A 12,376-nucleotide genomic window follows, 5' to 3' on the forward strand; every position below is an offset into this window, starting at 1 on the left:
ATCCCATTTTGTTTCTTACTTTAATTTTGTTTAGTTTTTGATTGACCTTTATTTTATTTATTTATTGTATACTTATTTATTTATATGTGGTGTTGAGAATCAAACCCAGTGCCTCACACATGCCAGGTAAGTGCTCTACCACTGAGTTACAACCCCAGCCCTTGTTTCTTAATTTTTAAATCCAGAGACGAGGATATGGATAAACAGGTGCACCTCATGTCACAAACTGGCATAGGACATTCTTAACTTGCATTTTACCCAGCCATCCCCCTCCACTGCTGCTTTTATGCCATTTATTATGCTGACTTTGACTCTTATTTATGAATGAGTCTAAAGAAAGCACCCCAGGCTCAACAGCTTTTCTGCTGCAACTACTGGTCACTCTGAAGAAGTCACTATGGAAACTGATCTCTCCTCCCCTCTGTTCCCTTCCTAACCCTCTTATCATTTTACTGTTAAAAAGCTGGAGGCATTCATGTGCATCACTTGGGCAATGGGAATTACAGAAAGGATGACCTTCATTTTGAAGGCAGATCAAAGTTCCTTGGAGGAAAGAATGTTTTCGTTAGAGGGAGATTCATCAGGAAAGAGACACATCCTTGGACATGATTTGATAGAGCCCACATTGTCCAAATTGATTACAGAACTGACCCCCACAAAAGGAACATTTCCAACGTAGTTTTATATTTTGTTGTTTTACATATTCCATGGTTGTAAAAATGCATGTTTGTACATTATTGTCATTTCCTTGAGTGTGATATGAAAACTCAGTACATAATACTGTACTTACAGGAAATCACAGCTCAGCTTACAATATCTTGGCTTGTGGCTCCTTGAACCAGTGGGGTTATATGTTGGGAATGTTAGCACTCATATTTGCTTGAACATTTCTTTTAGCATTGCTTGTGATCTTTAAAGCAAAGATTTTATATTATATGTTGTGTTTAAGATTTGCTTATTACTCTCAGTATGCTGCAAAAATAAATCCAAGTTGCTCAATGTGGCTCCAATTCATTCCTGTTCATTGCTCCACAGTATTGTATTGTATGAATGTACCACAATTAATTTATCTGCTCTTTATTCAACATACATTTTCTAGTATTTTTTTTCTGTCAAGAGCAGTGTGGCTATGGAGATTCTTGTCAATCTCATCTTGTTCACATTTGTAAGATTGTCTCTAGCTAAGGTATACACCTAAGGATAGAATTGCTAGGTTGAATGGTATGAACATCAACTTTACAAGATAATGCAATTTTTTTTCAAAGTGATTGTTTTAGTCAATTTTATGTCACTGTGACCAAAAGACCTGACAAGAACAAGGTAGAGGAAGAAAAATTATTTTGGCTTATGGTTTCAGAGGTTCAGTCCACAGTTGGCTGACCCCATAACTCTGGGCCCAAGGTGAAGAAGAACATTACAGCAGAAGGGTATGGAGGGGAAAATCAGCTCAGGACATGGCAATAAGGAAGCAGAGGGAGAGTTCTGCTCACTTGGGACAAAATGTAAACCCAAAGGCATGCTCATAATGACTGATTTCTTTCAGCTACAACCTCGCCTAAATTTACCACCCAGTTAATCTATATCAGTGGATTAATCCAATAATTAGGTTATACTTCACAATCTAATCATTTCACCTCTGAAAATTCTTGCACTGTCTTACATATGAGTTTTTCTTTTTTTTTTTTTGGAGGGGGGACACCTCACATCTAAACCATAGCAACAATTTTACCAATTTATATTCCCACAAGCAATATGTAGGAGTTCCTACTGATCTGCATCTGCTATCTTTGGTATTGTCAGTAATCTTCATTTTTATTAACACGTATGCAGAAAATGGGATCTCATTTGGTTTTGGTTTGTATTTCCCTGATTTATCATAAACCTGAGCTCTTGGAATTTTTATTGCTCATATGTGGTTCCTGTGAAGTGATTGTTTATGTTCTTTTTGTTCTCTCAGCTTCAGTTTTATCTTTTCACTTCCAGTGTTCAGATAATAATGAATATGGTATGGGATTTAATTGGATACTATATTCAAAGCACCTGGCTCAGTGTCTGTCACATGGTAGATCTTTAATAGAACTGTTTTTCCTCTTTTCCTCTTGGTTCCTGAGGTTACTTCCGTTCCCCTCACCCCCATACCTTTTTTAGATCCTTCCTCTCTCTTTCTCCTTGCTTCTCCCTTGGTTACCTGTTTCCCTCCCATCTTCTTTTACTCCTTCCTTTCTTCTTCCTTTTATCACACCAACCCCAGAGTCCTTCTCTAATATTTCAGCTCAGTGTCTGAAGCTCTGTAATCTATCTATATGGACCTTCCAAGGAACTAGAGGGTACCTACCTCCTATTGAACTGATAAGAAACCTGCTTGATGAGACCACTGCTATTTTTCCTTATTGTGAAATACTTCTACTTGGTCTTCAACCATATTTTGTTGACATTCACCTAGGCTATGACCAGAGACTCACCGCCCATCCCCTCTCTTTTCTCACTGCACTGGGGATGGAACTCAGGGGCACTCTACCAACTGAATTACATGCCCAGACTTTTTTATTTTTTTTATGTCGAGACAGGGTCTAGCTAAGTTGCTTAGGGCCTCGCTAAATTGACCAGGCTGGCTTTCAACTTGTGTTCCTCTTGCCCCAAGTTCCCAAGTCACTTGGATTAAAGGCATGTGTCACCAAGCCTGTCTTCCTTTTTCTTTTGTCCTGTGCCTACTCCTCGTTATCAGTATCAATTAGGGGATCAGTTTCCCAAAGGCTTCTTTCATTTCTGTCCTGTGCTATAATAAATGTTCAGACATGCCTATGTCCCATATTAGGGCTATGGCCAGAATAATTTAAGTCAGGACTTTTGCAAACGTTATTGTACCTGCCAAAATGCAAACTCTGATCCAAGCCATCTGGATGAGCTCTGAGAAAATGCATGTCTAACAAACTCTCAGGTGATGCAGCTGATGCTGGTCTGCAAACCACACTTTGAGGAGCAAAGATCTCAGTAATTTCTGGAGGTTTCTTCCAGGTCTAGATGTCCATGATTTGTAAACAACTGTAATGTTCTATTATGCAATCACTCTGCTATCCTTTCTCAGTATTCTCTCTGGTTTATTAGTGATTCATTCATTTCTTTAGCAAATGTGTTCTGAGCACTTACACCGTGGCTGGCACTCAATAATTTAGAGCCATATCAATGGACAAAGAAATACTTCTGTATTTATGGAACTACTACAGGTTAAGTGTGTCTCCTAAATAAAGAATAAATGGCATATATTCTTTTATACTATCTCTGTGCTATTCCATAAAGTAGCACTTTCAATTGTTTCTAAATATTTTAAATATTTCTAAACTAATTTGATGACAAAGATAAATAGCACTACTCTTTTTTTTACCCTTGGCTTTATATGCTGTTCTTTTCTTTAATGCAATTTTAAATTTCATTAGGATTAAAAAATACTTAAACCATTTGCAATATTGTCTTGTTTAGGATGAAAAACTTGTACCTTTTGGTTGCTAATCGAATAAAGCCGTGAAGAAAAAGCATGCTGAAACCCTTAAAAATAAACTTTTTTTTTTTTTTTTGGTAAAGGAGAATTTGATTTCTATATCTCTTCAAGTTTCCTTTCAGAATGACACCCCGTTTATTATTTTGCTTCTATTTTTCACAACAGGAAGTAATTCTTAATAAATCTTAATATTCAGGACGTCCCTCCGTGCATTTCTTTCCACAACACACTTCAAGGCAAAGCTTTTGAAGAGAAGAGAACTTCAAAGTTGGACTCTAAGCTTTTGAAGTGGATCTACCCTGAGACCGATTTTTCAGAAAGAGAGAATTATATGTCTATTCTCTTGTGCTTCACACATGATAGAGAAGAAATTTGTAGTGACAAATAGTACCTCCATCAAGCTCTAAAGAACTTAAGCCAATAAACACAGTATTCAAGTGGTTTAGTTTAAGATTTTGGCGTTAGTAAAATGTGTTATAAAAGGAAGTTTAGAGATTCATTTACTTTTGAGCAGCATGGATTAAAACAGCTGTTTAATTTGCAAATGTGTTTTGGCAGATAAAAAAGACTGGGAAAACACAAATCTAACATAGTTCAACTAACCCGTCGTCTCACACTCAGGTTTATCTATTCTTTAATATGTGTTTAAAATATGATCAAATGACCTTTGAAATTGAATACAAGAATAAAAAGAGATTATCAAGAAAGTAAAAACACAAGATAGCTGGCCTTGGTGTTGCTTACCTGTAATTCCAGATACTTAAGAAGGTAGCAAGTTCAGGGTAACACAACGACAACCTGTTGAAAGACAAACAAGAAAAACAAAAGTATTTGTGGGCTAATGTGTGACACTTATTTTAACTGTGCGACAGATTTTCTTGTTTTTTAAATAAAGTTGGAATTTTTTAGAGCTTTTAAAACAATAAATATTTACAATAATCAATTGACATGTAAGGTGGGAAAAAAGTTCTGAAAACTCAATGTCTTTTTTTTTTTTTGGTACTGGGGATTGAACCCAGAGATGCTTACCCACTGAGCCACATCTGCAGCCCTTTTTATATTTTATTTAGAGACAGGGTCTCACCAGGTTGCTAAACGCCTCTCTAAGTTGTTGAGGCTATTTTGAACTCACGATCCTCGTGCCTCAGCCTCCTGAACTGTTGGGATTACAGGCAGGCAACACTGTGCCTGACTAAAAACTCAGTGTCTTTTAATTTTTAATTAGTAGTTTCCAAGTAAGGATAGAGGAGTTCAATAAAAAGGGAATATAAAAGATAACTTTAGGACAGGTAAGTATTGTAACATTCATTCAGGCATTATTTAGGACACAGTTTTATTTTGTCACTTCTGAATAGGTCTTTTTGCTTCAATTCTCTCTAGTTTCTAAAACTGGAGTAAATAAACTGTATTTTATTAAACTAATTTTAAATCCCTCTAGCTTACTCCTGTTGGCTTGAGAACCTCAATTTCTCCGTGTTGTATTGGCCAAGCAGGTGTCTCACTTTAGCCCAGCTTTGAGAGGGAGGAAAAGACTTCACTCCTTGATGGGGAACAGGGTGCTTGTCGAGGGAGGGAAGTATTGGTGGCAGCTGACTGGATGTAAGCCATCTCAAAAAATCTTGTCTTGTATGATACGTGAATCAACTATCACAAGACCTTGGTGGTCATCATCTATCATTCTGCACTGATTTTTTTTTTAACAGATGCTCACATGGCTTCTCCTGAGTAACCTTTTGAGGAGGAGGGTTTCTGGGCTTAATTCTCCTACATTTTGAAAAACAAAAGTTCACTGTTGCAAGGAACTGAATAGAAGCAAAAAATATTTCAAATAAATTAATTTAGAAGCTTCAACATTATAATTGGTATTTGTTACACACTTAAAAAAAAACCTTGTCCTTGAAATCATGTTATCTGCTGGTAATAATTTCATTAGTAAAACACAGCTATCGTTCTGAAGTCCATTCTTTAAACTTTTAATAAAAACTATTAAAGTCTGAACACAAATTTTCATAATTAACATCTATCAAATGTGTTTGAAGTTAAAATACTAGGAGTTGCTAGTTGCTGGGGACCCAGAGCCTGCCAAGTCTATGGCTCTATTTTTTAGAAAACTAATATCATTCATGATTCTCTAGAGGACCAATAAGAAGGGAGAATTTGGGCCTCAAGAGATTTGAAGCAGATACATTAAGAAGTTAGCATTTTGCTAAGCCAGAGAATATCGACTCATTTGCCTGAATGAACTTATAATCAATGCCGTGCACCACGTTCCAGATGTTGTTGTTTACCTTTCCAGACTCAGAAACCAGAGGGTGCTTAACTTCTGTTACTCTGTACTCATGGCATTGCTGCTTTGGCTGCCAGTAATCAGCAGGTGTTCAACCAGGCAGTGAAGATTGGGAAAGGGCAAGCAGTAACCCTAAAAATGAATGCCACCTTGTGCCAGTTGTCAAAGTTATAAGCTGTCAATGCTATTAAAAGATCAGCCTAGGAAGAGATTTATCATAGAATCTTCAACTCAGGCCCATTTTCCACTCAAACAAGGTGAATCCTCTCCCACATGTCATCTGATCTCCCAAAGCCAGGACTCCCCCATTTATCTGTCATTTCTCATGCTCTTGGTTGCCCTGAACTGGCGCTATCTGGGCAGTCTTTCTTCTAAAACAGAAGACTATGTTCAACCAGAGAATATCGATCTGACTTTTTCTGGAATCTGAAGTTTGCTGTGAAACGGATTTACCTTGAAAGATGGATGTTGGTTTCCCTTTATTGTTTTTCTCCTACTTCAACCCCCAGTAGAATTCTGTGTGCTCAGACCTTTAGAAACTGTGAAGTGTAGCTAGAAGCCTATAAAAATAACAGGAAAGGATGCCTCATCCTCAGCCGCCTGGTATTGTGAGTGGTGGTCCCTTCTGCCTCTGTGGTCAGTAACAGGACACTGCTGCGGTTTAGAGGCAGTGGTTGCCTGTGGGACTGTCACAGATCACATTCAGGGGGAATTATGGCTGGAATCATGGTTAAACACATTTCATTTACCTATGGTAGTAGAAAATGAAATGAATTTTCTTTCTGTGTGGATCCTATTTTTCTCATAAGTTAGTTTTAATTGGTTTGAATGTAGTAGATAGGACTATGTATCATTCTGGGTAACATCTCCACGTTTCTAAGAATGCAGGCTGACCCTCTGCATGTCCAGGCTGGCAAAACAGTTCTGTGTGTTCTGGTGCTTTTTTTTCTCATAGTCTGAAACCGGTTGGTCCTTGAGGTCCATTCACTGTTTATAACATACAAGATCAAGTATGATCTCAACTATTCAGCGTGTAAGACTGTGAAGACAAACTGTTATAATGTTATTTTATAGATGGGAAAAATGAGGCTTAGATATAATTTTTTTTCCCAAGGAGAAAAAAAAGCATAGTGTCTTGCACAAAAATAAAACTAGTGAACAGAGGTAGCAAGAAACACTTTCGCTACTGCTGAAGTTCACAACTATCAACTCTTGATCTCTGCTTTCTGATTTCTCCACATCATTAAGTGCTAAAGTTTATTAATTATTTGTTTATTTATCAACAAATATTTAGTTAGTGCCTAGTACTTTGTTAGGAGGTTGAAATACTTCGATCTTTCTTTTTCATTATTGTCTCAAGATTTAAGAAAACATATCCCTCAATATTTCTTGTTTGAAAGAAATAAAGCAGAAGTTCACTGGCATCTGATTGAAGTTTTATTTTTATTTTTAATTTTCATGTCAGGTCTGGGGTGGGTGCGATTAAATTTTGGGGAAAATCAGTTACTTGAAATTCGCTGAGACATGACCTTGTCAATTTTGTTGGCAAATTTTCTCCTTGATAAGGAAAGGTCAAGGCCTGCTCATATCCACAGCCAGAATGATCTCTTTGTATCCTGGAGGACATGGCCTTCTCAACTCCAAAGCAAGTCATAAATTCAAGTTGGAAAAGGACTTGAGAGGAAGAACCTTCCCTAGGCTGTTGTACTATGGAAATTGACATACAAGTGACATGTGTCATATGAAGAGTAACAATGTATTTGGGGAAGAGTGGCATGATTTCTCAATGTTTTCTAACTTCCTTGATTTTTAAAATATACTTTTAATTTTTCTTTTTTTTTTTTTTGTAAAACTAAGACACACAAGACAAGTCTTAACACTAATGCTACCTTTTGCATTTACCATTTCTTTTATAACTGTGATGCTTTTCTGAGAAGAAGCACTTAGGATGGGGTAGGGGTTGGGGTAGAAAGTGCATCATTAATGTGTTGTTAGCGTTAAATGAATGAGGGTACATCTATACAATATTTTTGAGAAAATAAAGACAAGGAAAATGTTCATGATATAAATGAAAATTTAAAAAAATGAGGAGACAATATCATACTATAGCTTGAGATCACAAGGCTAGAAACAACAGACTGGAATGAATTAAAAAAAAAACCCACATCAATTGGTTATCTCTGGGTGGAAATGCACACTGTGATTTCAATCTCCTAGTACCTTCCAATGTTTCTAAACTCTCTCTGTTGATCATGGATTATTAATACCCAGAGAAAAGATCCCTCAGGAGAAATGATATATATTTTTTGCCTTGACCAACTAGATTTCTATTATGTTCTGATCTAGTTAAAATCTGTCTCCATAAACATCATTGACTTCACTGTTTTGTTGTTCTTTTACCCCATTAGTGAATTGTGCATAATCATAGAGTACTACCCAAGGGGAGATGGGAACTGATGAGACACTTACCAACATCCCAAGAGAGAAACAAGAGCAAAGAAAACCAGGAGCCCAGTAGGAAAACCAGAGGAAGAACCAGGCAAAAATTCAGGAGTCCCATTTCAGCATGTACAGCAATGAGATATTTACCATTCACACTCTTCCTCTTTTTCTTTGCCTATTTCCCCCCTTTTCCTTCCTTTCTCTTATTCATCCTTTCTTTTCTCTTTCAATCCTCTCTTCCTTTAGAATCATGATAATAATCACACCTGTTGTGGGTTGAGCATCTGCCACAGGCACTGCCACACAGGTCATTTTATAAGGGGCAGGACCAGGGTTCCAATTTATGTTCTTTTTTTAAAAAAAAATTTCTTTTATAGCTGTAGATGGACAGCATGCCTTTGTTTATTTTTATGTGGTGCTGAGGATCAAACCCAGTGCCTCACACATGCTAGGCAGGAGCTCTGCCACTGAGCTACAGCCCCAGCCCTGAATCTATGTCCTTTGGACTCCCCCACTTGCTTTTTCCTATATTACCTTGCCTCTATATTTAAATCCAAGGGAAAAGAAGACTACTATTTTTCTTTTGTTGATGTTGTTAACAATATAGGAAAAGGTAGGATTGCAAAAATGTGTTTGTGATACTTTCATGTCATTTGATTTTTTTTTTAAACAAAAAGAAATCCAAACCTCAAATCAACATATCTTCCAGGTTTTTCAGTGTCAAATCCTGTTGCAATATGTGAAACCTAGACCCAGATATAATCATCAGAATCAAAATATGACTATAAGCTGGAAAAGTCAAATGCATAAGCTGTTGGGATAAAAAATATAACCACAAGGGATAGGCCATTTAAATTCTTTTTTTTCTAAGTAGCTTGCATTCATTATATACTTAGCTATAATTCTCTTCAGCTGAGGTTAAATTAGTAGAAATTTCCTACTCGTTGTGGTGGTGGTGTTAAATCAAAAGGCAATTTGTATTTTGTTAAAGATTGAAGGTGCTTCAAGGCTTTCCTGCCCAAATGTGGCAGAGATTTAGCATCAGCAGCCAACCCCACTCTCTTGGCTGTGTTTGCTTGTTCAGTAAATTACAAACAAATTTGCAACTTTGCTTATTATGTTAGTATTTCAACAATGATGACTGTCATTTACTGGGGAATCTAATCTTTTGGAAGTCTTTCTGTCAAGCTTTCTGGAGAAAATAAATTGTGTTGGTTACTACAAAGCTTAATTAGAGCTCAACTAATTGGCAATTCACATCTAAAACTTGATTACATATGGCATCTGTTGTTTTTGTTGGTAGCTTTTAGAATAATTTATTGAGGTGAGATTCACATAATACAAAATGAACTGTTTTAAATCAAACAGCTCAGTGGCATTCAGTATAATCGCAATGTTGTAAAACCATCAGTCCTGGCTGGTTCTAAAACATTCCCATCTCTCCAAATAACCCCCCTGATTTATTTATCTATTTTTGGCACTGGGAAATTGAACCCACAGGGGCTTAACCACTGAGTCACATCCCCACACCTTTTTAAAATATTTTACTTAGAGATTGGGTCTCTCTGAATTGCTTAGGTTCTTGCTAAGTTGCTGAGGCTGGCTTTGAACTTGCAATTCTCCTGCCTCAGGCTCCTGAGCCATCGAGATTACAGGCGTTGACCACTGCACCTGGCAAAACTCCTTATTTATTAAGCTGGTTATCCTCATTCCTAGTTTTCCTCAGCCCACAGCAACCCTCACTTTGCATTAATTTTTTTTTGTAGTTGTAGATGAATAGCATGCCTTTATTTTATTTTTTAATGTGGTGCTAAGGATCTAACCCAGTGCCTCAAATGTGCTAGGCAAGCGCTGTGCCACTTAGCTACAGTCCCAACCTTTACTTTGCATTTTTTCTTCTCCATGGATGCATCTATTCTAGATAATTTATATAAATGGATTCATAAAATGTGTGTCCTTTTGTGTCACTTATTATTATATGTTGAAGTTTTATGTATGGTAGCATTATCAGGACTTTGTTTATTTTTATGGCTGAATAATATTCCATCATATGGCTATTTCAGTTTGTTTAACCATTTGTCTGTTGAAGAATATTTGGGCCATTCTTAATACCTTTTGGCTATTGTAGTAGTTTTCTGTCACTGTAACAAACACCTTAATTAATCAACTTATAAAGAGAAAAGGTTTGGTTGTGCATAGCTTTAGAGGTTTCAATACATGATTTTTTTTTTAAAGAGAGAGAATTTTAATATTTATTTATTTATTTTTTAGTTTTTGGCAGACACAACATCTTTGTATGTGGTGCTGAGGATCGAACACCGGGCCCCATGCATGCCAGGCGAGCGTGCTACCGCTTGAGCCACATCCCCAGCCCTCAATACATGATTGATTTACCTGATTCTTTTGGGCCTGTGGTGAGATAGCACATCATGGTGGTAGGATAGAGTGCAGAAAACCACTCACCTCATGGTCAGGAAGCTAAAAGAAAGAAGAGACTTCGGTTCCCAAATCCATTTGTGGGCATGCTTCCAGAAACTGAAGGACCTCCCACTTAGGCCCCACTGCTTAAAAGCTCCACCACCTACCCATGGACCCACAAGCTAGAAATAGAGCTGTTTATTTGTCACTAATATATTATTTGGGCTTTGGGGGGACATTTAAGACCAAACCACAGCAGCTATTGTGAATAGTGCTGTTATGGTGTTTTTAAAAACTGTGTTTTTTTTTTTCTTTTTTTAATTAAAGTCATGTAGACAAATAGTTTCAACAGTCAAATAGTCCTCCAACACCTCCCAGGAGAAGCAGCAATTCCCTGAACAATTCTCAAGCCACTTGGCTGCTTTGTTTTCCTATTGCCTAAAAGTTGGGAATATAGCTATTGAGGCCCTGGGTGGTCTTTGGGAATTGTTTTGCTCCCTCCTGATAGTTCTTTCTCACCTCGTAGGCACCTGCCAATCAGTCGACAGCCTTAGGTCTCCAGGGCTCAGTTTCTCTGTCTTACCTGCATCTTCTCCTCTCTTTTACTCAGTCCTGTAAATTCCAACCACCCAGGCCTTCCTGCAGCCCCTTTCTCTCCTTAACTTTAGGTTCTCCTACCTGCCTTGCAGCCTGGACCCTGCCTCCTCTGGGCCCACTGCAGGTCCACGGTGCTGGCCATCTTTTCTCAGAGACCACAGTCCTGCCTGCTGTGCAGTGTCAGAAACCTTACTTCATATGAGCTTACAATGCATTTCAGACAGGAGGATCAAAAAAATCCAGTTACAGTTATTCCATCCTGTTGGGAAGCCCCTTGCTGGGGATTTTCAGGGATGGTCTTCTTCTAAATTTCCTTCTTGCAGGCCAGTCTATGTCTTGCAGCTTTCTTTGGTTTATTTTTGTCTTTGCTTTTGACAATAGAGAACTCCCTCCTAGGCTAGATGATTCCAAGCTGTTCATATTAAAAGATGTTAAAATAGATTGGAAACTGTGTTTATGGGAGGAATTTGTTAGCTCATGGGTTTCACTGTGGAATGATTTGATTTTAGAGGTCTTTAATGTCTAAAATTGACATTTAATTAATAGCATGATTTGTTTAGAATTAAGAAGTGTGCTTACATCCTTGAACATGTAGTAACTGAAGAGTGATTTTTAAGTGAAAGGTGATAGAATGAAGTAGATATTCTCGTATATGTGTAATCCTAAGCTGACCATTCCTTACTGTGTAAGCACATGAGCACTTTGTTTTATATATATATATTTTTCTTGTCTTATAAATTATATATAATACATGTTTTATATATTTATATATAATATATATATTAATGCACGTTTTATATATTTTTTTCTTGTCTTATGCATTTTTTGTTTTATGCATTTTCTTGTCTTATGCATTTTTCTTGTCTTACATAAGACAAGAAAAATATATGTTCTTTGAAGAGAGAAACAATGGCTTCCTCTTTCATTTGTTGTATTACATTCTTTTTCCTCCAAGACCTCTATTGATCCATCTGCTCTCTTAGCATCATGTTCAGGGGGCTACCGACTTCAGGATTTGCCTGTTTAATGAAGTGTCCTGAGCAGTGTTAAATAAAATGTATGGGAGGTCACTGTTTTGGACTGAGCTCCTGTGCTATGCTCCAACAGACCAGATCAAACCAGAATGGAGTCTCTCA

General features: G+C 37.2%; 1 protein-coding gene across 1 annotated transcript; it reads left to right on the forward strand.

Annotated features, from left to right (window-relative positions):
- Positions 1-5,586: 5,586 nt before the first annotated feature.
- LOC101973276 (squalene synthase) lies at positions 5,587-6,213 on the forward strand. The gene is given in 5 exon segments (XM_021733004.2): positions 5,587-5,599; positions 5,602-5,647; positions 5,649-5,827; positions 5,830-6,049; positions 6,051-6,213. Coding segments are annotated over 5 exon segments (621 nt in total).
- The last annotated feature ends 6,163 nt before the right edge of the window (positions 6,214-12,376 follow it).

This window comes from Ictidomys tridecemlineatus, chromosome 10, assembly GCF_052094955.1.
Source record: "Ictidomys tridecemlineatus isolate mIctTri1 chromosome 10, mIctTri1.hap1, whole genome shotgun sequence".
Classification (NCBI taxonomy): Eukaryota; Metazoa; Chordata; class Mammalia; order Rodentia; family Sciuridae; genus Ictidomys; species Ictidomys tridecemlineatus.